The sequence below is a fragment of the Malaclemys terrapin genome, chromosome 3 (genome assembly GCF_027887155.1).
Source record: "Malaclemys terrapin pileata isolate rMalTer1 chromosome 3, rMalTer1.hap1, whole genome shotgun sequence".
In the NCBI taxonomy this organism is placed as follows: Eukaryota; Metazoa; Chordata; order Testudines; family Emydidae; genus Malaclemys; species Malaclemys terrapin.
In genome coordinates this window covers 33469277-33489461 of record NC_071507.1, presented here as the reverse complement: position 1 = coordinate 33489461, position 20185 = coordinate 33469277, and the positions used below count along the sequence as shown (strand labels likewise).

The window sequence follows — 20185 nt, the reverse complement described above, 5'->3', positions numbered from 1 at the left end:
GGCTGAAGCCCTGACCCTACTCTGTGTGGAGCTGGCCTGAGCCCATCTGTCTCCCATTCCACTTGTGGAGCTGGGGCTGCATGCTTCTGTGGGGTAGTGTTTGGCTCCGCAGGGAGGCTAGGACCCTCATCTCATGGTAAGGGGGCCAGGGGGGTTGGATAAGGGGTGGGGGCAGTCAGGGGACGGGAGCAGGGTGGGTTGGATAGGGGGTGGGATCCTGGGGGGGTGGTTAGGGGCAGGGGGTCTCTGGAGGGGGCAGTCAGGGAGCAGGGGGGGTTGGATGGGGCATGGGAGTCCCACGGTCTGGCAAGGGGGTGGATAGGGGTCAGGGCAGTCAGGGGACAGGGAGCAAGGAAGGTCCTGGGGGGACAATGGGGGTGTGTGTCTTTGGAGGCGGTGGTCAGGGGACAAGGAGCTGGGGGGGTTGGATGAGTCAGGAGTTCTGTGGGGGCTGTCAGGAGGCAGGGGTTGGAGGGGGGTTAGGGGAGGCAGGGAGCAGAGGGGGTTGTATGGGTCAGGAGTTCTAAGGGGGGACTGTCAGGGGGTGGGGAGCGGTTGGATAGGCGTGGCAGTCCTGGGGGTCTGTCTAGGGGCAGGGATGTGGATAAGGGTCGGGGCAGTCAGGGGACAGGTAGGGGGTAGGGTCCTAGGGGGCAGTCAGGGGACAAGGAGCAGGCAGGCTTAGATAGGGGGAGGAGTTCTGGGGGGCAGTTAAGGGCAGGGGTCCCAGGAGGTGGTAGTCAGGGGACAAGGAGCAGGGGGGGTTAGGGGTTCTGACGGGGGCAGTCGGGGGCAGGAAGTAGGAGGGAATGGATGGGGGCAGGATGGGGGTGGGGCTAGGGCAGGGTGGGGCTCCCTGGGTGCACACCCTAATGAAATGGGCTGTGCATGCCTATGGACACAGTATTCCAACAGCAATCACACCAGTTCCAATTTAGAGGTAAAATAAGGTCAAGCAAAGGTAGGGTGACCAGACGTCCCGATTTTATCGGGACTGTCCCGATATTTCCTTGTTTGTCCCGCGTCCTGACCGACGTGCAGTCGGGACACTGGACAAACAAGGAAATGCGCCAGAGCCTGGAGCCCGGAAGTGCTCGCACTCCCCCCCCCCGCCCCGACTCCACCCCTTCCTCCCCGGATTGGCTCCCTCCCCGAATCCCCGCCTCTTCCCCGGGCTCACCATTCCCCCTCCCTCCGCAAGCGCTGGAGGGAGGCCCAGGAGACGCAGGGGAAGCGCGGGGCCGGGGTGAGTGAGAGTCCGGCCTGGCCCCGAGCAGGCAGGACTCAGTCGGGCAGTAGGGAGAGGACGGGGGCGGCCCGCGGGGCCAGGCGGCGGCTGTTCTCCCCTCTGGGCAGCCGGACTTGGGAGCAACCGATGCTGCAGCTCCCACTGCCGCGGGGGGAGGAAGCGGCCATGGCGCTTGGCGGCTGCGGCTCTGGCGCCCCCGAACTCCCCGAGCCTGGGCCTGCTGCGGGGACCCAGCAGCGCGCACGCTGGGCCCAGCCCCTGGCCAGTCGCATCTAGGCTGCTGCCCACAATCCCACGGCGGCCCCAGGGCGGAGGCATCGGCAGCCCAGCCCCATTCGTTCCCTGCGGGACCCGAGTGGGACGGGGGGGCTGGGGCCTGCTGCCCCCACTCCGGGGCCACCGCGGGATAGTACCAGCTGGGCAGCAGCCCAGACATGACTGGCCAGGGGCTGGGCGCAGCGTGCGTGCTGCTGGGTCCCCGCAGCAGGCCCGGGCTCGGGGGGTTCGGGCCCGGGCGCCAGAGCCGCAGCCGCCGAGCTTGGCCATCGGCCGCTTCCTCCCCCCGCGGCAGTGGGAGCTGCAGCAGCGGCTGCTCCCGAGTCCCGCTGCCCGGGGGGGAGAACAGCTGCCGCCTGGCCCCGCGGGCCGCCCCCCTCCTCTCCCTACTGCCCGACTGAGTCCTGCCTGCTCGGGGCCAGGCCGGACTCTTACTCACCCTGGCGCCGCGCTTCCCCTGCGTCTCCCGGGCCTCCCTCCAGCGCTTGTGGAGGAAGGGTGGGTTGTTTTTTTTGTTTTTTTTTTGCCACGCCCCCCACCATGCCCCTCTCCTCCCTCCCCCCCAATAGAAATGACTTGAGCCGCCCTCCAGCAAACCATGCAGGAGAATATTACAGTTTTCTACTCTGATGTGTTTGAATCAAAGGGAGCTTTATTACTTCTGATTAAAGCAGGGTTTTCTCCCCCACCCCCAACTCTCTCTCCTTTGTCTTTTTCCTCCATTCAGATAGTTACAGATCCCTGTCCCACTCTCCTCTGTTTTTCCATTTCAGGCAAAAGGAGTTAATGTTTTCCTGCTAGTTCCCAATCTAGACAATTAAGAGCCATCAGGACCAGCTCTAAGGGAGGCAGAGAGGTTTCACCAATTATAGCCTTTCCTTTATTGTTAATAGTGTTCTCTAGGTTTTCCACTCCACTGGGTTAGCTTTCAAGGCTTCCCCTGTTGCAAGTGGGAGTGCTGCGGCCAATCCCAAGCTACTGATTCAGCTCACCAAATGATGGCTCTGCGCACAAGTTAACCTCTGAACTTCAGCACCACTGTAGTCTCTGACACAGTCATGCTTCAGTTTCAATGGAAAACCCAGCCTCATATGAGATGAAACTCACTCTGGTGCAAGGCAAGTGGGAGGTTCGCCATGCCTCTTAAGCCCCATCGTGCAGGTGCTTCCAATCGAGCAGACGTGCAGGATCACCTCCACTCCCCTGCATGCAACACACTGGGTCCAGGGCCGTCCTTACCCATACGCAAAGTACACAGCTGTGTAGGGCAGCAGGAAATTTGGTGCCCTGCGCAGCTGCATGCTGCTCCAGCTCTTCCCCAGGGCCCCCCACCCTGCTCTGCCCCACCTCTTCCCACCCTGCCCCCCACTCCCCTGAGGACTCCAGAAGCGGTTGGGCCTGCACTCACTGGTAAGTAGAGCGACATGGCCCCAGCCTGCTCTGCTCCCCTGGCTCCCAGCCATGCTGCCTGGCGAGTGCTGGGGGATGGTTCCCCGCTCCCCCCAAGCCGAGCCAGGGGAGCAGAGCAGGCTGGGGCCGGGTCACTCCACTTCCCGCAGGAACTGGCCAGCCCCACTCCCCCGTGGAGGCCTGGGGTGGGGCCCCACACAGCCCCCCCACGGAGGCCTGGGTCCAACCCCTCCCCCCCCCGCTCCTCCCTGTGGAGGCCTGGGGGGCTGCGTAGGGCGCCAAAATAGCTAGGGGCGGCCCTGACTGGGTCTCCACAGCAGACTTGCATAGGTCAGCATGGGTAGGGGAAGGGCCACAGGGGCCACATTCGTAAGGACACGGTATCCTAAACTCACTGAGCTGGTGGTTCAGCCAGGGCTGGAGCAGAAGATGTGAAGTGTGTATGTTGGGGTGGGGGCAGTCCCATACCTTTGGTTGGGGTGTGTGTGTTGATTTAATCTCCCTAACCCCCACCACTGCCCTGCATTTCACCACATAAAGCCCGGTTATTCTGTCTCTTTGCCACTGTAATGTATTTTACCCAGTGCAGTTGGCCTGAAGTAGGCCCTCTGATGGCCTGAAGCCCCACAATTCAGTGCTGTGCAGAGGTCTTATGCAGGGTGAATGTTACCACCAAAGAAGGCTTTTAAGTCTTCATTAGAGACAAGAAAGCTATATATTAAAAGGTGAAAAATTCTAAGAGTTTGTTCATGTCATTTTGACTTTATATTTCCCGTCCTGCAGTATCACATACATGTAAAGTAGTGTATGTATGTGTGAGAGTTTACCAGAGTAATCCAACAAATGCAGAGATTTAGCAATGTGCACGGAATTCTATGTTCATTGCATGCATTAAACATCCAAACCAAAGAAGTAAACTATTACCTTGAGGGGTTAATCAAGAACATCTGCTGCAGTGGAAAACTTTATGGTTTTTTTTGTTTTGTTTTGTTTTGGGGTTTTTTTGCATGAGGAAGATAGAACCAAAGAACAAAATTCCTCCAGTCAATAAAAGATGTTGTCATTACAAAAGTGTACAGACTTCCCTGTTAATATGGTCTCAGATCAGCAGAGTTTTCTCCTCTCCTCTCTGTCAGGCTGACCAATCAAACAAATATCACTTCCCCAGATCTCACCTTGAAGTTTCAAATCTCTGTGACTCAGTAGGCGTTATCTCCCAGTAACTGACACACATACCTCAGAAACTCAGTGAAGTTGGGCAAACCCTATTTACACTACTTAAGTATTTTCCAATGGCTCTCTCACCCCAGGCTCCCCCTTTATTAGTACTGTGTCTCCTAATCTCACTGCATCACTATGGACACTGCAGTCAGAATTCCATCCCTGTACTAAAAATGCTAGTGCTTTGCTAGGGAGCCAATACTTTATTCCTTATGTTAATCTTTTTTTACACCTTCCCTCCCCCCAGTATATTAGCAGTAAGCAGTAAAAACAAAAGTGCTGATGCCTTGGACAAACCATTATTTGCCAGACTTCGATTCTAGCTTTCAAGTTAATGAAACTTAACACCAGTATTGGAAATCATGTGTAGCTGAGATTAAGTAACGTTTCCAGATACTGCCAATAAAACAGTGATAAATTATGGGTCTATAAAACTCAATCCTGCGAGGTGCTCCGTCTTTGAAGTCAGTGAGAGTTGAGAGGGTCTCAGCCACTTGCAGGATTGAGAACTAATTTGGCAAAACACTCAATGATTTAAAAAGTATTTATGAAAAATTACTCTTCTGCTTAAAAATGGTTGAACCATTTTTGCTCAAACTTTACAATACAAACACACAAAAAGTCACCTTTGGAAAGAGACTAAATTGGAAAATTTCAACTCAAAGCAGCTGGAAATGGGGGTCAGAAGAAAAACATTTAAGCAGCCTTAGCTATAGCAGGTTTCAGAGTAGCAGCTGTGTTAGTCTGTATCCGCAAAAAGAACAGGAGTAATTGTGGCACCTTAGAGACTAACTACTGCAGTAGTCCATGAAAGCTTATGCTCTAATAAATTTGTTAGTCTCTAAGGTGCCACAAGTACTCCTGTTCTTTTAGCTATAGCAGTCACTGCTGTTCCTGATAGAACCCCTGGTTCGGAAAGGTATTTAAAGCCCATGTGTAACTTTGAGCATGTGTTGATTCCACTGAAGTCAATGCCCTAAAGAATTCATGTAATTAAGTAATTCAGGTAATTGCTGAAGTCGGGCCAGAAAGTGTTCTTCCATTTTTTCCTTCTTTCATTTATCCAAGATATATTTTTTTAAACTTTTCTGATTCTCCCTTTCTATTTAGCACCTTATTTTTCTGTTACTTATTTCCTTTTGAGATATTTGTTTTTATTGCTGGTTTTCTTTGCTTCTCGTTAAACTTTTCTCTCATTATATTACATACTTTTTCCCTCTCCTTCCCCCATGATCTCTTTCTCCTCTAACTCCTCTGTCTCTCCTTTCAGTCTCTCAATTACTTCCAACTTCCTTCTCAAATCCTCCATCTACCTCTGTTCCTGTTACCTCCTGCCCTCTTTTCCCTCCAGTGCTCCATGCCTAATACTTAAACACGCACATAACACCTTACAAATATGAAATATCACAGCACCCCTGGTGGCGGGGGGGGAGGGGCGGGACACCACACATACTGTGGTTGCCACTGAAGAGGCAACATTTGCCAATGGCTCCCCCACTTTGTCTATATTTAGCACATTTATTTCCTGCTCTAGCTCAGGTCCCACTTTGTTAACTGTTGGCAAATGCTGAGTTTCTAATGGTAAGAGCATCATGGGCAAATACAGAGGGGTGAAGAATGGGTTTCTAAGGACGGAGGGAGAGGATGTGGCTTTCTTTTATTCTAAAACCCAAATGTGTTGCTAAAGAAGATGCTGTGCTCGTGACCCAAGCTCGCAATAGTTCGTGGTTGCTTTGGAAACTGCCTTGTGGGCTCATAAGCTCCTGGACCTGGTATTTTCTATAAAAATGAAAGAAACAAGTAAGTAAATGAGGGAGATGTGTGTGGAATAAAGAACAATATACCCCATTAGTAGCAGTGCAAAAGGAAAATACGTATCATTATTACTACTTGTAATATTTATATTGCACTAGTGCCTAAGGCTGTAAATAGGGATCAGGCCTCATTGAGCAAACAGATAATAATACTTAGCTCTCGTATAGCGGTCTTCGGCTGTATTTGTCAAAACACTTTGCAAATGGGGTAGGTATCATGATCCCCATTTTACAGATGTGGAAACCAAGTCACAGAGTAGTGATATGACTTGCCCATAGTCACCCAGCAGGCCAGTGTCAAAGCTGGGAATAGAAACAAGATCTCCCAAGTCCCAGTTCAGTAATCTATCTTCTAGGTCCTGCTGCCTCCAATAATAAAGAGATGGTCCAGAAAGAGCTTACAAAGAGACCCCTATAGTTTAAATATTTATGCATGTGTGTAATCCAACTGATTTCAATGTATCTGCTCATGTGCTTAAAGTTACATATTTGCATAAGCATGTGCAGAATCAGTGCCAAAGTTCAAGATGAAAAACAAGAGGTGGATATGACAGTCTGACAGGGGAGAACAAAGTAATAATGAGACGATTCTGAACAGTGTAACAAGGAGCAGTCACATCACAGCAGCTGCCTGGTCATAGAATGCTTCACACACTTTATTGAAAACACAAGGCAATGCTATTTAACATGTGATGTGGCTCTACCAAAGAAAATGAGATTGTGGGAGGGAACAAGCTCTGTTCCCAAAGTTTATTCCTACTCAGAAACCCCATAATTCCCTTTCACATTCTTAAGGTTTTTGAAGGCCATGATAGGTGGTCTATGACTCCTCAAGTGTGCAATCACTTTGCACCTCTTCGTCAGGCTACACTGACTTTCCTCAGCCTCCTGTATTCTCACACAACAATGTAATTTAGTTTTTCTCCAAAAGTTCTCTCTGTCTCCCTCCTTGCTCCCAAGAAAAGCTTATAAACCAAATTAACACAACAAACCTATTCCATATAGGCCACCCAATAGCTGGCAGAGAACTAGAATGACTTTGGGTGGCTACCAACATAGGCTGGATTTACCCCAGTGGCTGAAAGGGGGAAATATTCAATAGCTCATACTAGTTTCCAAAGTTTTTTTGTAGCTAACATTCCTTTGAAGTGTGTTCTTTCTTTAGTCCAAAGTCCTACCTTTCTAATCATTAGTAACTGTCTCAGAGTGATACTTTGTAACTGTTGCTTTAAACACTGACTCTGCATGATTAATTTCAGGCAGTTGACATACCCTATAGATTGGTTCATATTTCAGACTACTTACTGAACGGACTGGCTGCAACCTAGGCACTTTGGACTGGAAACATGAAGATACAGGATGAGGTGGTTTTTCCTTCATTTCATATTCACCTGGCCCTGGCCCTTCTTTCTACAACACAACCAAAAGTGGATTTCTTAAAGGTGCATTCCCACCAGCTGGAACAGTTCATAGCTTCTCTTCTGCTGTCAAATTAAGGTGAAATATTCTGTTTACATATTTTATCTAATTACAATAATTAATGGTGTTATACTACACAAAACCCACACTAGTGCACATATGTACCATTTCTGCCATGGCTTTTCATCCTCCAGCCACAGTTCCTGTGTCAGAGCAGGTGAGCTCAAATAAACCAACTAAAGAGGACAGGACTACACTTGGAGCTATCAAGGCCTGTCAGAGGGCAGGCAGAGGAGGAATGACTGGAGCAGGCTGGTGGCGGATCCCTGGAACAAGAGCTAGGTGCTCAGGGAGGTAACCCTGGGCTGGTGTTCCAGAAGGAGGGTAGGGCTGCCTGAATGAGAACTGGCCCTGAGAAGGCAGCTGGCTGGCCCCGGGAGGGGAGGATGTGAAATTCTAGGACACACGGTGAGCTGAGGAACTGTCTATCTGCTATGTGCTTATGTTTGGACTAATAAACCTCTCTAAAGGAGAGTGAGCATGGTAGTGAGTGCTGCGTCACACATTCCTTCATCATATGGGGAGGTCAAGCAGTCCAGGGGGCATGAGCAAGAGGACTGTAACTGCCTGTGGGTCCTCATATCTTCTAAGCTCCTTATGCCTGGGCCAGGCACAATCTACCCTAAAAGATTTCTGTAATCCAGTAGTTAAGGCAGCCACCTAGGAAGTGGGAGACCCACCCCTGCTCCAGCTACTTTCATTATTTCTCCACAATGAAATAGCTTCAAGAGGCAAGTCTGAGAGTATCCCACAGCTCAGTGGTTAGAACACCCTCCTGAGAGGTGGTGGGAAACTCTCGTTCAAATCCTTTCTGCCCCATTGGGAAGAGGGGGAATTGAATCTGGCTCTCCTACATCCCAGGTGACTGCTCTAACCACCAAACTAAAAGTTATAAGGTGGGCTCCTCCACATCTGGCTGTTTTGTGTGGACCAGGCACGTGCCTAACTCATACCTCCAAGGAACACTTTAGGTGCCTAAGCTGCCTGACTGCAGGTGGCATGTTGCCATTCATGGACTGCTAAGCAAAGATAGGTGACTATCTTCCTGAGAATGTTGGAGTTTAGCAGCTCCCTTTTTGTCAGCATCTCCTATGGGCTATCGTAGGCAGCTCCTCCCTCCCCCCCATCCCCAGTGTGCTGGGTTTTGTGGATCACATTCTAAAGTGCCTCTCTCTCCCCATTCATTGTATAGGAGCTGGTGCCTAACTCAGCTTTGTGGATCAGTGTTGTTCCTATGATTTTTCTAGGAGACTAAAAGTTAGGTGCTGTGACATTGAGCATTGCAATGCCTAAGTCCCTTTGGGGCTCTGGGCCCTACAAACTATATTTTGTTTTGTGAATGATATTTTGACTTTAAACAGTAGTACATCTTCACGCTTGTCTGTTAAGCTCCATTTTGAGGTCCAGTAGAAAGTCCTGTGCCCAGCAGAGAGCTAACAGTGGAAAAGGATCAAGAGTCATTAACTTGAATAGTCTTCCATTCAAATGGAAGATCTCTAAGTCAGCGAGCTGGCCACTACATAGGGGAAACTGTGCTTCCAGGTGAGCTTGTGACCAAGCAACAGATCACTTGATGAGGGACCTGAAGCAGCTCAGAGTGGTCGCCAGACAAAGAGGACTGCAATTTTTAAAAAGGACTCGCTCCAGCAAAGAAAAGGGGGAGCAACAACTGGTGACTGGGCAACAAAATGGCAGATGATAATGTTGATAAATGCAAAGTAGTGCACATTGGAAAACATAATCCCAACTATACATCTAAAATGATGGGGTCTAAATTAGCTATTACAACTCCAGAAAGAGATCTTGGAGTCATTGTGGATAGTTCTCTGAAAACATCCACTCAATGTGTAGCAGCAGTTCAAAAAGCAAACAGAACGTTGGGAATCATTAAGAAAGGGATAGATAATAAGACAGAAAATATCATATTGCCTCTATATAAATCCATGGTACATCCACATCTTGAATACTGTGTGCAGATGTGGTCGCCCCATCTCAATAAAGATATATTGGCATTGGAAAAGGGCAACAAAAATGCTTAGGGGTATGGAACGGCTGCCATATAAGAAGAGATTAAGAAGACTGGAACTTTTCAGATTGGAAAAGAGACGACTGGGGGGGATATGATACAGGTGTATAAAATCATGACTGGTGTGGAGAAAGTAAATAAGAAAGTGTTATTTACTCCCCCTCATAACACAAGAACTAGGGGTCACCAAATGAAATTAATAGGCAGCAGCTTTAAAACAAACATAAGGAAGTATTTTTTTCACACAATGCACAGTCAACCTCTGGAACACCTTGCTAGAGGATGTTGCGAAGGCCAAGACTATAATAGCATTCAAAAAAGTTCATGGAGGATAGGTCCATCAATGGCTATTAGCCAGGATGGACAGGGATGGTTTCCCTAGCCTCTGTTTGCCAGAAGCAGGGAATGGGCAACAGGGGATGGATCACTTGATTACCTATTCTGTTCATTCCCTTTGGGGCACCTGGCATTGGCCACTGTCAGAAGACAGGATACTGGGCTAGATGGAACTTTGGTCTGACCCAGTATGGTCATTCTTATGTTCTTATGAGTAAACCAGGGGCAGAATAATCCAGGATGTCCTGCGGCTCTTAGGGTGGTGAGGAAACTGAGGCAGAAATCTGCATGCAGTTCTTGTTTTTTCTGAAGATATACATATCTTTTGTACTGCCTAACAGCATGTGTGTACAATTTTTTTGCAGAGTCTGTTACGTGACTTCACTGTCACATAGCCCTTGTAGGGTAAAGCTGTAAACCAGAGGGTCTGCAGCTCTGATGGGACTCAACAACTGCTTTGGGAGAGTTGGAACTAGCTTCTGGGCCCTTTCATTTGGACTGTTGGGTCGCACTAGCAAGAGAGGTATCAGACATGGGGTCTGCACCTGGAGCATATGATTAGAGGTCCAGCACCAGAGAGATACTGCCTAAACTCTGCCCAGCCCGAGAAAGAGAAGAGCACATGGGACACAAGCCTAGGTCCACTACAGCAGCCTGGTGAGTGCCCACCAGATGGAGCCCATCCTGGGTTGTAACAACTTCTTGTTCTCCTGTGGGTTTGATAGCTTACGTTGTGATAACAGATGCAGATTTTTGTTTCCAATCACTTAAAATGCACATGTTTAGGCTACAGAGAGTCCAATATTGGGCCAAGTGCATCCCTAGTGTAAATCCACTGAAGTGAGAGGAATGCAGGGCTAAGCACTATCTGTGAGCTGAGGAAGCTCAGCTGCTTGCAGAAGGCATCTCCACAGCATAGGAACCACAGCATAAGTAGTCCTATTTACTTTACTTGAGGGCAGAATTTGGCCTTATGTATATAAAAAGAGTGCATAAGACAACATAGAGCAATGCAAATACCTGAGAATCATAGTTATAAATAAATGTACCTTACCCATATTTGAGTCACTGTCATCAGCCAGCCTGAAAAGGACCCACCCACTTCCCTCATCAGAGAGCATTAGGAATACACTGGGTCCCATGATTCTCACAAGCCAACATGATTCCACTGAGCCCAGCTGGGCAGGGTTAGACTGTGAGTGAAATTTTGATTCCATTTAAAACAATGGGAGTTCTGCCATTGACTTCAGTTAAGTCAGGATTCTCCCGGTGTCAAATTGCTCACAGCTATGCTACTGTAAAAAAATGCAATTATTTCTCACTTAAATAGAGGACAGCAGTAGCCACAGTGGTTACGTGCCTTGAGTGACTCATGGTCTTTCTGTTGGCCATCAACAGCAAATGTAGTTTGGGGCTAGATAATCCCTTAAAATGCATAGCTTGAAAAGTTAGTTCAAAATATTTTAACAATCTGATATGAATTCTCTTAATGCATTAAAAGTTCTTGTTTTCAGCTTTAAACAACCTGCATGTTTAATAGCTCTTTGAAACTGTGGCACCAATCACACTCTGAAGACTAAGCACAGATGTTGATTAAGAGGGTTTTTGGTTTAATGTATTAAGTTTTAGTACTTTGGCTTTCCAATATGCCTGGAATGTACCTGTAGATCCAAAACCTCCCCAGTGCAACTACTAGAATGTGAATGAACCAAAGGAAAAATATTTTATAATGTAAATGCCAAACTACTATTTTAGAAGTGAAAGGAGAAGATTGTTTCTCAATTCTGATGGCGCCCTAATTTTAATACGCTCTTCAAACCATGCTCTTCTATTATAAGCCATCGACATTTGTATATTGGAGAATCACCCAACTTTTACACATACAAGTACACATAAGCCAATGCATGAGGGAGGAACTACTCATATGAGTAAAGCTGCAGAATCAGGCCCTTAGGGACAGATTTTTAAAGGTATTTAGATGCCTTTGAAAATCTCACTAGGCGTCTAAATATTTGTAAAAATCTGGCCCTTAGTGTATAGTACTGAGTTATGGAACATTTCTTTGTGAAGATAAGTAAATGTATTGGAATAGAATTGCAATCACAGCTGACTATATACTTACATTTACTTTAACTGATGCAGATGATAATGTCTAAGTCACAGCAAATGTTTTACTAAACATTAAATGAATGGTGTAATGAAAACAAGAAGCCGAGTACTACTTTAATTTCACTGGTCTACAATTTTTGAGAAGTCGTCTGCTTCAGAGATAAAATGTGCTATTTATTATGTATTTTGATGTGCTGAATTCAAATATGACAATTAAAACAACTGATTGGGCTACTGTTTCTAAGCTATTTAAGTTTTTACATTTTATGTCTATGTATATTGTGTAGATAGTAGAGTTTTAATCATAAATCATAAACCTAGGTCTTTCCATGTGTTTATGGTTGCTTTACATGATAATATTTCACCTGTCCTGTTTAATCAGCAATAGTCTGCAAGCATTGATGGGCTCCATTTGCCCTGATAGCGTTTCTCCATTGTTGCAATGTCCTGGTGAAATCGCTCGCCGTGCTCGTCGCTCACTGCTCCACAGTTCGGTGGAAAAAAATCTAGATGAGAGTGCAAAAAATGTATCTTTAGTCACATGTTGCAACCAAGGCTTTTGTATGCCTTGAGGAGGTTTTCCACCAACAACCTGTAGTTGTCTGCCTTGTTGTTTCCGAGAAAATTTATTGCCACTAACTGGAAGGCTTTCCATGCCGTCTTTTCCTTGCTACGCAGTGCATGGTCAAATGCATCATCTCGAAGAAGTTCACAAATCTGAGGACCAACAAAGACAGCTTCCTTTATCTTAGCTTCACTTAAACTTGGAAATTTTCCACAGAGGTACTTGAAAGCTGCTTGTGTTTTGTCAATGCCCTTGGCAAAGTTCTGCATCAGACCCAGCTTGATGTGTAAGGGTGGTAACAAAATCTTCCTTGATTCAACAAGTGGTGGATGCTGAACACTTTTCCTCCCAGGCTCAAATGACTGTCGGAGTGGCCAATCTTTCTTGATGTAATGGGAATCTCACAGAGAAAACAGCAGTACTTTGTGTATCCAGTCTGCAGACCAAGCAAGAGAGCAACAACCTTCAAATCGCCACAAAGCTGCCACTGATGTTGGTCATAGTTTATGCACCTCAAAAGTTGTTTCATGTTGTCATAGGTTTCCTTCATATGGACTGCATGACCAACTGGAATTGATGGCAAAACATTACCATTATGCAGTAAAACAGCTTTAAGACTTGTCTTCGATGAATCAATGAACAGTCTCCACTCATCTGGATTGTGAACGATGTTGAGGGCTGCCATCACACCATCGATGTTGTTGCAGGCTACTAGATCACCTTCCATGAAGAAGAATGGGACAAGATCCTTTTGACGGTCACGGAACATGGAAACCCTAACCTCACCTGCCAGGAGATTCCACTGCTGTAGTCTGGAGCCCAACAGCTCTGCCTTACTCTTGGGTAGTTCCAAATCCCTGACAAGGTCATTCAGTTCACCTTGTGTTATGAGGTGTGGTTCAGAGGAGGAGGATGGAAGAAAATGTGGCTCCTGTGACATTGATGGTTCAGGACCAGAAGTTTCATCCTCTTCCTCGTCTGACTCAAGTGAGAATGATTCTGGTGCATCAGGAACCGGCAGTCCTTCTCCGTGGGGTACTGGGCGTATAGCTGATGGAATGTTTGGATAATGCACAGTCCACTTTTTCTTCTTTGACACAGCTTTTCCAACTAGAGGCACCATGCAGAAGTAACAATTGGTGGTATGATCTGTTGGCTCTCTCCAAATCATTTGCATTGCAAAAGGCATAGATTTCCTTTTCCTGTTCAACCACTGGTGAAGATTTGTTGCACAAGTGTTGCAGCATATGTGTGGGGGCCACCTCTTGTCCTGATCTCCAATTTTGCAGCCAAAATAAAGGTGATAGGCTTTCTTAACCATAGTGGTTATACTGCGCTTTTGTGATGCAAAAGTCACTTCACCACAAACATAGCAGAAGTTATCTGCACTGTTCACATAAATACGAGGCATCTCTGCTCACTTTGGCTAAAGAGAAATGTGTCCCTTTGCAAAATCAAACACTGACAAATAAGAGAGCATGACACTGTATGATTTCTAGAGCTGATATAGGGCAATTTGTTCAGCAGAGTGATGTAAGCTTAATTATGATTGCATCATCCATGACTTCTAGGAATAACATGATGCAATTCATATCATGTATGATGCAATACCAGCTTCAGATTGCATCATTCATTGTTTTGCCTAAAAAGCAAGTACTGTCCAAACCCAGTCATAGATTTATTCATCGATCCAGTCAAAGATGTATTTTAGTCATTTCTGGTTTAAATTGAGATCCCTTCCCTTTATAACTCACTGATCCTCCGCCATTCCCAAGTCAAGGGTCGTATATTCTGACCCAATAGCATATCTTGAAAACTAGAGCCAATCAACAATTTTAAGCATCATTTTTGTTCTCAGTGACCCAGAATTAGTAAAGTTTGACTACATTTATTTCAGAAGCATTTTGGCTGTAGTGCATCACTATCAAGCAATTCTAAAATATTTCATCATTGTGTAGTCTGTATTCAGCTTGCTTGTAATAGCTAGGCATGATGGAAGTGACACAAAGTTGTGTAATTATTGTTCCAGTTCTTGTTAAACTCTTCAAAACTACTGTATGGAACTAATGGGATCATCATGTGAGGTTTAAGTTCATAGAATCATAGAAGATTAGTGTTGGAAGAGACCTCAGGAGGTCATCTACTCCAACCCCCTGCTCAAAGCAGGACCAACCCCAACTAAATCATCCCAGTTCTCAACAAGAATTAATTAATTGCTCACTGCTCCATCACCTGAATTTTGATACTATTTCAATGGTATATTCAAGTAGAGCCACAAGATAACCTTTGCTGTAGGGCCAGATTTACAAAAGTAGATGGGCCACTAATGGGATCTATAAAAGCACCTAAGCAGGTCAGGTTCCTAAATCCCATTGACAGACATATGGCTGGACAGCAGAACTATGGCAAACATCAACGGAAATGTTTATATCCAAACAAAAACTATTTTGATAAATTTAAAAACAAAGGGCCTTATCCACCACTGAGTTACTCTAATTTGATTCTCGTATAACACCACTGAAATCAATAGTTATACCGCCATAAAATTAGCGCAGTGTACAGGTGAATCAGGCCGTACATGTTCATGTAAACATAGTATTGCTAGAAATGTTTTGTAAAATTGTTAAAATAAAAGAACCAAAAAGAGACTAATGTTGGGGCCTTTGTTACCAGACAACGTAGCCAGTCCTCAGCTGGTATAAACTCATGCAGCTCCACTGAAGTCAGTGGAGTTATACCAGGATCTGGCTTAATGTCTCTTTCCCTGTCTTTGATTACTTACATTTAATTCCACACACGCACAAAACTATAATAAAAAAAAAGAACATTATTAAGGTTGCAAAATCAAGCACTCAAAAGTTAGGAAATGCCAGAATTAAGGTTGCCTATTCAGTATTTCCTTTCCTTCTCATTCAGTGGGTGGTCCCTGGCCTTATTTGCTGCATGCTATTCAAATCCTGCTCTGAAGAGAGAATGATTAATTTCCTCATGGGCTTTTCTATGGCACTCATCACTATAGTATCTGAGTGCTTCACAACCATTAATGAATTTATTTTTGCAGCCCTCTTCTGAGATGAAGGTAGAGCCATCCCTTGGGCACGGTGAATCGGGGTGACTGCCATGGGCTGTGCACTTTGGGAGGCCCCACGCTTCAATAAAATCGTGAAGAGGTGGGCGGGGAGGTGAGGCAGGAGGCGGGCAGGCAAGCCGGGTGAGGAGGCAAATGGGAAGGTGAGTGGCAGGTGGGCAAGGCATGAGGAGGCAGGCAGGCAGGCAGGTGGACGGTGAGGAGGAGAGCGGCTGACACACGTGGGGGGGATATGAGGAGCAGTGTTCCCTCTAATATTTCCCACCCATGTGTGGAATGAATTTTGTTATGTGCACTAATATGGAGGTGATGTGGGACACATCACCTTTAATATTGGTGCACATAAAATTCATGGGATTGGGGGTGGGGCTGAGGGATTCAGCGTGTTGGAGGGGACTCAGGGCTGGCGCAGATGATTGGGGTGCAGGGGTATGTGGGCTCCGGCTGAAGGTGCGGGCTTTGGGGTGGGGCTAGGGTGACCAGATGTCCCGATTTTATAGGGACAGTCCCGATGTTCAGGGCTTTTTCTTATATAGGCGCCTATTACCCCCCACCCCCGTCCCAATTTTTCACATTTGCAATCTGGTCAACCTAGGTGGGGCTGGGAATGAGGTGCTCAGGGCTGGGGCAGAGGGTTGGGTGCAGAGGGTGCGGGCTATGGGGTGTGGCCAGAGATGAAGGGTTTGGGGTACAGGAGGGTGCTCCGGGGTTATGGCAGGGACAGAGGATTCCCCCCCCCAGCTCTCTCTCCCTGCAGCAGCACCTGGGCCTGGAGGAGAGAGGCGCCATTCCCTGCCGCAGCAGCTCTGGGGCTGGGGCTGCAGGATAGCCATCCCTCCCCAGCCCCAGCAGGTCTGGGCTGGGGCTGAGTTTGGGCCAGGGGAGGGCCGCCCCAGCCATGCCTGCGGCCAGGCCACTCCAGCCACACCACCCCAGCAAGTCCGGGCGTCGTGGCCGCAGCAGAGTTGGGGCCATGGTAGGTTGGGGACCGGGCTAGGTGAGGGCCGGGGGAGGAGTGCCCCTTCGCTGGACAGGTTCCCTGAGTGCCTGCGTGGAGTTAAATAGGCTGCTGCGCAGCTTACAGGGAACTTAGAGGTGAGGAGGTGAGTGGCAGCCACTGGCAGCTCCCCTCCCAGAACCTCCCCCGCAACATTTCCTGCCTGCCGGCAGGCCCTCCCAATCATCACCTCCCGCTCCCTCTCAGCACCTACCACCTATCTCATGTTTCGTGGCATCAGGAGGCACTGGTGGGGGATGGGAGAGGAGTGAGGGCGCAGTGCGCTCAGGGGAGGAGGCAGAACTGGGCGGGGAAGAGGCAGAACGAGGGTGGGGCAGGGGAGGGTCCTGAGCGGAACCAGGGGGGTGCACCCACCGGCAGATTAGAAATTCAGCGCCTATGTTCTGGGCCCCGCACCTCCCTAGGGATGGCCCTGGATGAGGGGTTATTATTAGCTTGATTTTACAGGTTGGGAACAGTGACATAGAGTGGCCCAGCCAGCCCCAATTTGCCCCCCTCAGCCCTTTTGGTTCCTCATCCAATCTGTCTCCCCACAGACACACACACCCAACATTCCCGCCTTGCTCTGAGTCTCAATCTCTTTATCCAATCTCAGTCTCACTCATCCCTGGTTCTTTGTCCAAATTTCCCCCAGGCCTGGCTCCCTGTCCCAGTCTCTTTGCCTAGCCAGTCACAGTTCTCCTCCTTCATCCTCATCAGATATGTCTCCCTGGCCCTCCACCTGATTCCCCCTATCCCAGTGGTTCCCAGTCTCCTTCCTCAGCCAATGCCAGTTTTCCTCCTGCATCTTCATCAGATCTGTCTCCCCTCTGTCTGAGTTCCTCCTCCCACATCCTACTGGTTCCAAGTCTCCTTGCCCACCAAGTCCCAGTCTCCTCACCTAGCTCCTCCTCTAATTCAGTCTCCCTCCACCCACTAGCTGCCAGTCCCCATTTCCCTCTTTAGCTCCCAGGCCTAGTAGCTCGTCCATCCCAACTCCCAATCTCAGTTTTCTTCTCCCCCACACCAGCCTCCAGTCCCCCACTTGCTCCTTATCCAAACTTACTACCGCCATCTCCCACCCCTCTGGTCTGGCTCTTGTCCCCTCTGCATTTGAATCAGGCAGCTTCTTTCTCCACAATGCCTGGGCCCAGCAGAGGGGACATAGAGAGTTCTCTGTTCTGGTGCCCAAACCCACAGCAGTTCAGAGCTACAATTTCAGGGAAAACCTGCTGAACTCGGCTGGCCTATACCCAGTGTAGACAAAGTCTTCAGAGATTTTAGCTGCAAAGTTGTAGTAAGTCTCTACTGAGCATGTGCCAATGTAACCCACACGCCTTCTGGGTTTGGTGCACTGTCCTATCTAGTGGCAACGAGACCACTTAGAGAGAGAGAGAAAATAAGTCTGCTCTACAGCCTTAGCTAACAGGCAGATGGATTTTAGCTTATGCAGTAGAAGCTCATGCCCTAAGCTCCAGAGATCCCTGGTTCAATCCTGCCTGCCAACGACCGGGGTTTGTCAGTGTTACAGAAACAAAAATTTTTCAAAAGCCTATAACTTGGCCAAATGTGGAAGGATTTTCACAGGCATGGCAAAAGGCATGTTCCTGATGCAAAGGCCGCTGCCTGCCAAATTTCATGTTCCAGCTTCCAAGCATAGGGATAGCTCAGTGGTTTGAGTATTGGCCTGCTAAACCCAGGGTTGTGAGTTCAATCCTTGAGGGGGCCATTTAGGGAAGTGGGGTAAAAATCTGTCTGGGGATTGGTCCTGCATTGAGCAGGGGGTTGGACTAGTTGACCTCCTGAAGTCCCTTCCAACCCTGATATTCTATGATTTGTGGTGTTGCTAAAATTTCTCAGAAAAAAGGACACCAGCTATTTTAACATAATTAAAACAATGAATTTTTCCCTAGCCTCATTCTGGGAAATGGCTGACATTTTTCCAAAAAATTCATCCCAAGGCAGATACCAAGCACCCAGATTAAATTTTGGCAAAGTTATGAGCAAGTGAAAACAGGGTCTAATAATGCTACCAGCCCACCTATAATTTATGGTGCTTGATATTTTATGCTGAAAGGTTATGTTTTCTTACAATTGCTGAACTCTTTATTGATCTTTTAATTATTCTTTGCATGTGCTTATTTCTCATGTTACTCTTTTTTTTTCATAAATAAACAAGTGGGCCAGATCCTCAGCTGCTGTAGATTGGCATATTTCCACCAAAGTCAATGGAACTACATTGATTTACACCAGATTAGCATCTGGCTCATAATATAAGGGTCTAGAATTTTTCTGCTCATTTGTTTTATAGCTTTCCAACCAATTGCAATGCACAAATGAAATATTAATTTATAAGAATGGGCTTAGTTTTGTCTATTTCACTTTTGAACTATCTTGCCTCTCCCTCGTCAATCATGAAAATAAATGCAATGTAACAAACCACTTTCCATGCACTAAATATAGATCCATATTGTGGAGCTGAAGTATTGTAGGGTGTTTACCAAATTCTGGTCCTATGCACCATGTAAACGTCCCATTAAGGGCCTGATGCTGACCTCACATCAGTTTTACACTGGTGTAACTTCACAGATGTTACTTCTGATTTACTGCAGTGTAAGAGGACAATCAGGCCCATAATATGGAATTTAAATGATGCAGATGGCTTTTTTGCAGGACATCAGCACTGGAATGAACTTCCCCCTGAGTCATTTTCTCTCTTCCCCTCCCCCCAACTTTGCCCACTTTGTAGCCCAAACCTACAACTTTTGACAGCCAAAATTTCCACTCCAGTCAAGGAAAGTAAACAAGATCAGACTCTTTAACTAGAAAGTTATATTTGGAAGCTAATTTTAAGGCTTAGGAAAATGGACAGCAACTTTAGGGAGAGAAAAAACACTGGCATTAAAGTAGCTCATCGTATATATGTAATTTTGTTATTTTATATTTTCTTTAAAATATTTTTTCTAATATTCCTTTCATTCTCACTGAGACACAAGTTCTAGCCTAGATTTTGTACAAACCATTTTAGCTTCTTAGATTCTGTTCCAGACAAAATATTTTTTTAGCCACATCAAATCTGAGTAACATTGATCAATTATGACAGTTTTGTCTGCCCCTTGAGGAATTTCAAGATATCAGCTCTATCTTGAAATGAAAACAAGTCTTTTATGAACAACTGAAATGGATGTTGCAATGTTTCATACAATTAAAATAACTTATACCAGTCAATTTTAAATGACTATCGGGCATAAGTGGTTCTGATATGCCACACTTCAAACAAAAATATTCTCTCTAAAATTTGTAAATCCAACCAAATCTATTTATATCCATTAGGTAACTTAATGTCTGTTTGTTTATTTTCCTCCTGTTCTTATTTTAGCTTCTGTCATTTTCCATCAAGCACAAAAATTATGCTTTTTAATGCATTTGTACCATCTCATGCTTTTTCATATGGCAATTGATTTAGTTTGTCAATAGGAAAGGTTTGTGAAGGTAGGGTTTTGTTCAGATCACAGGAAATTTCACTTGGCCATCACATTTTGACATTTGACAAGAAATTAGAGGAAAGAACAGCTATTGAGAAAATGCCCAGCAACAGAATGTAGATGATTTAAA

The 20185-nt window shown here is 46.6% G+C and overlaps 1 protein-coding gene across 1 annotated transcript in view; it reads right to left on the bottom strand.

The window, feature by feature from the left end:
* Positions 1-5818: 5818 nt before the first annotated feature.
* Positions 5819-20185, bottom strand: part of STPG4 (sperm-tail PG-rich repeat containing 4) — a 28469-nt gene continuing 14102 nt past the window's right edge. Inside the window, exons 6-7 of the mRNA XM_054022741.1 lie at positions 7276-7380; positions 5819-5935 (exon numbers count right to left, since the gene is read on the bottom strand). Coding sequence (XP_053878716.1) covers positions 5819-5935; positions 7276-7380 — 222 coding nt within the window. The remainder of the gene's footprint in view (positions 5936-7275; positions 7381-20185) is intronic.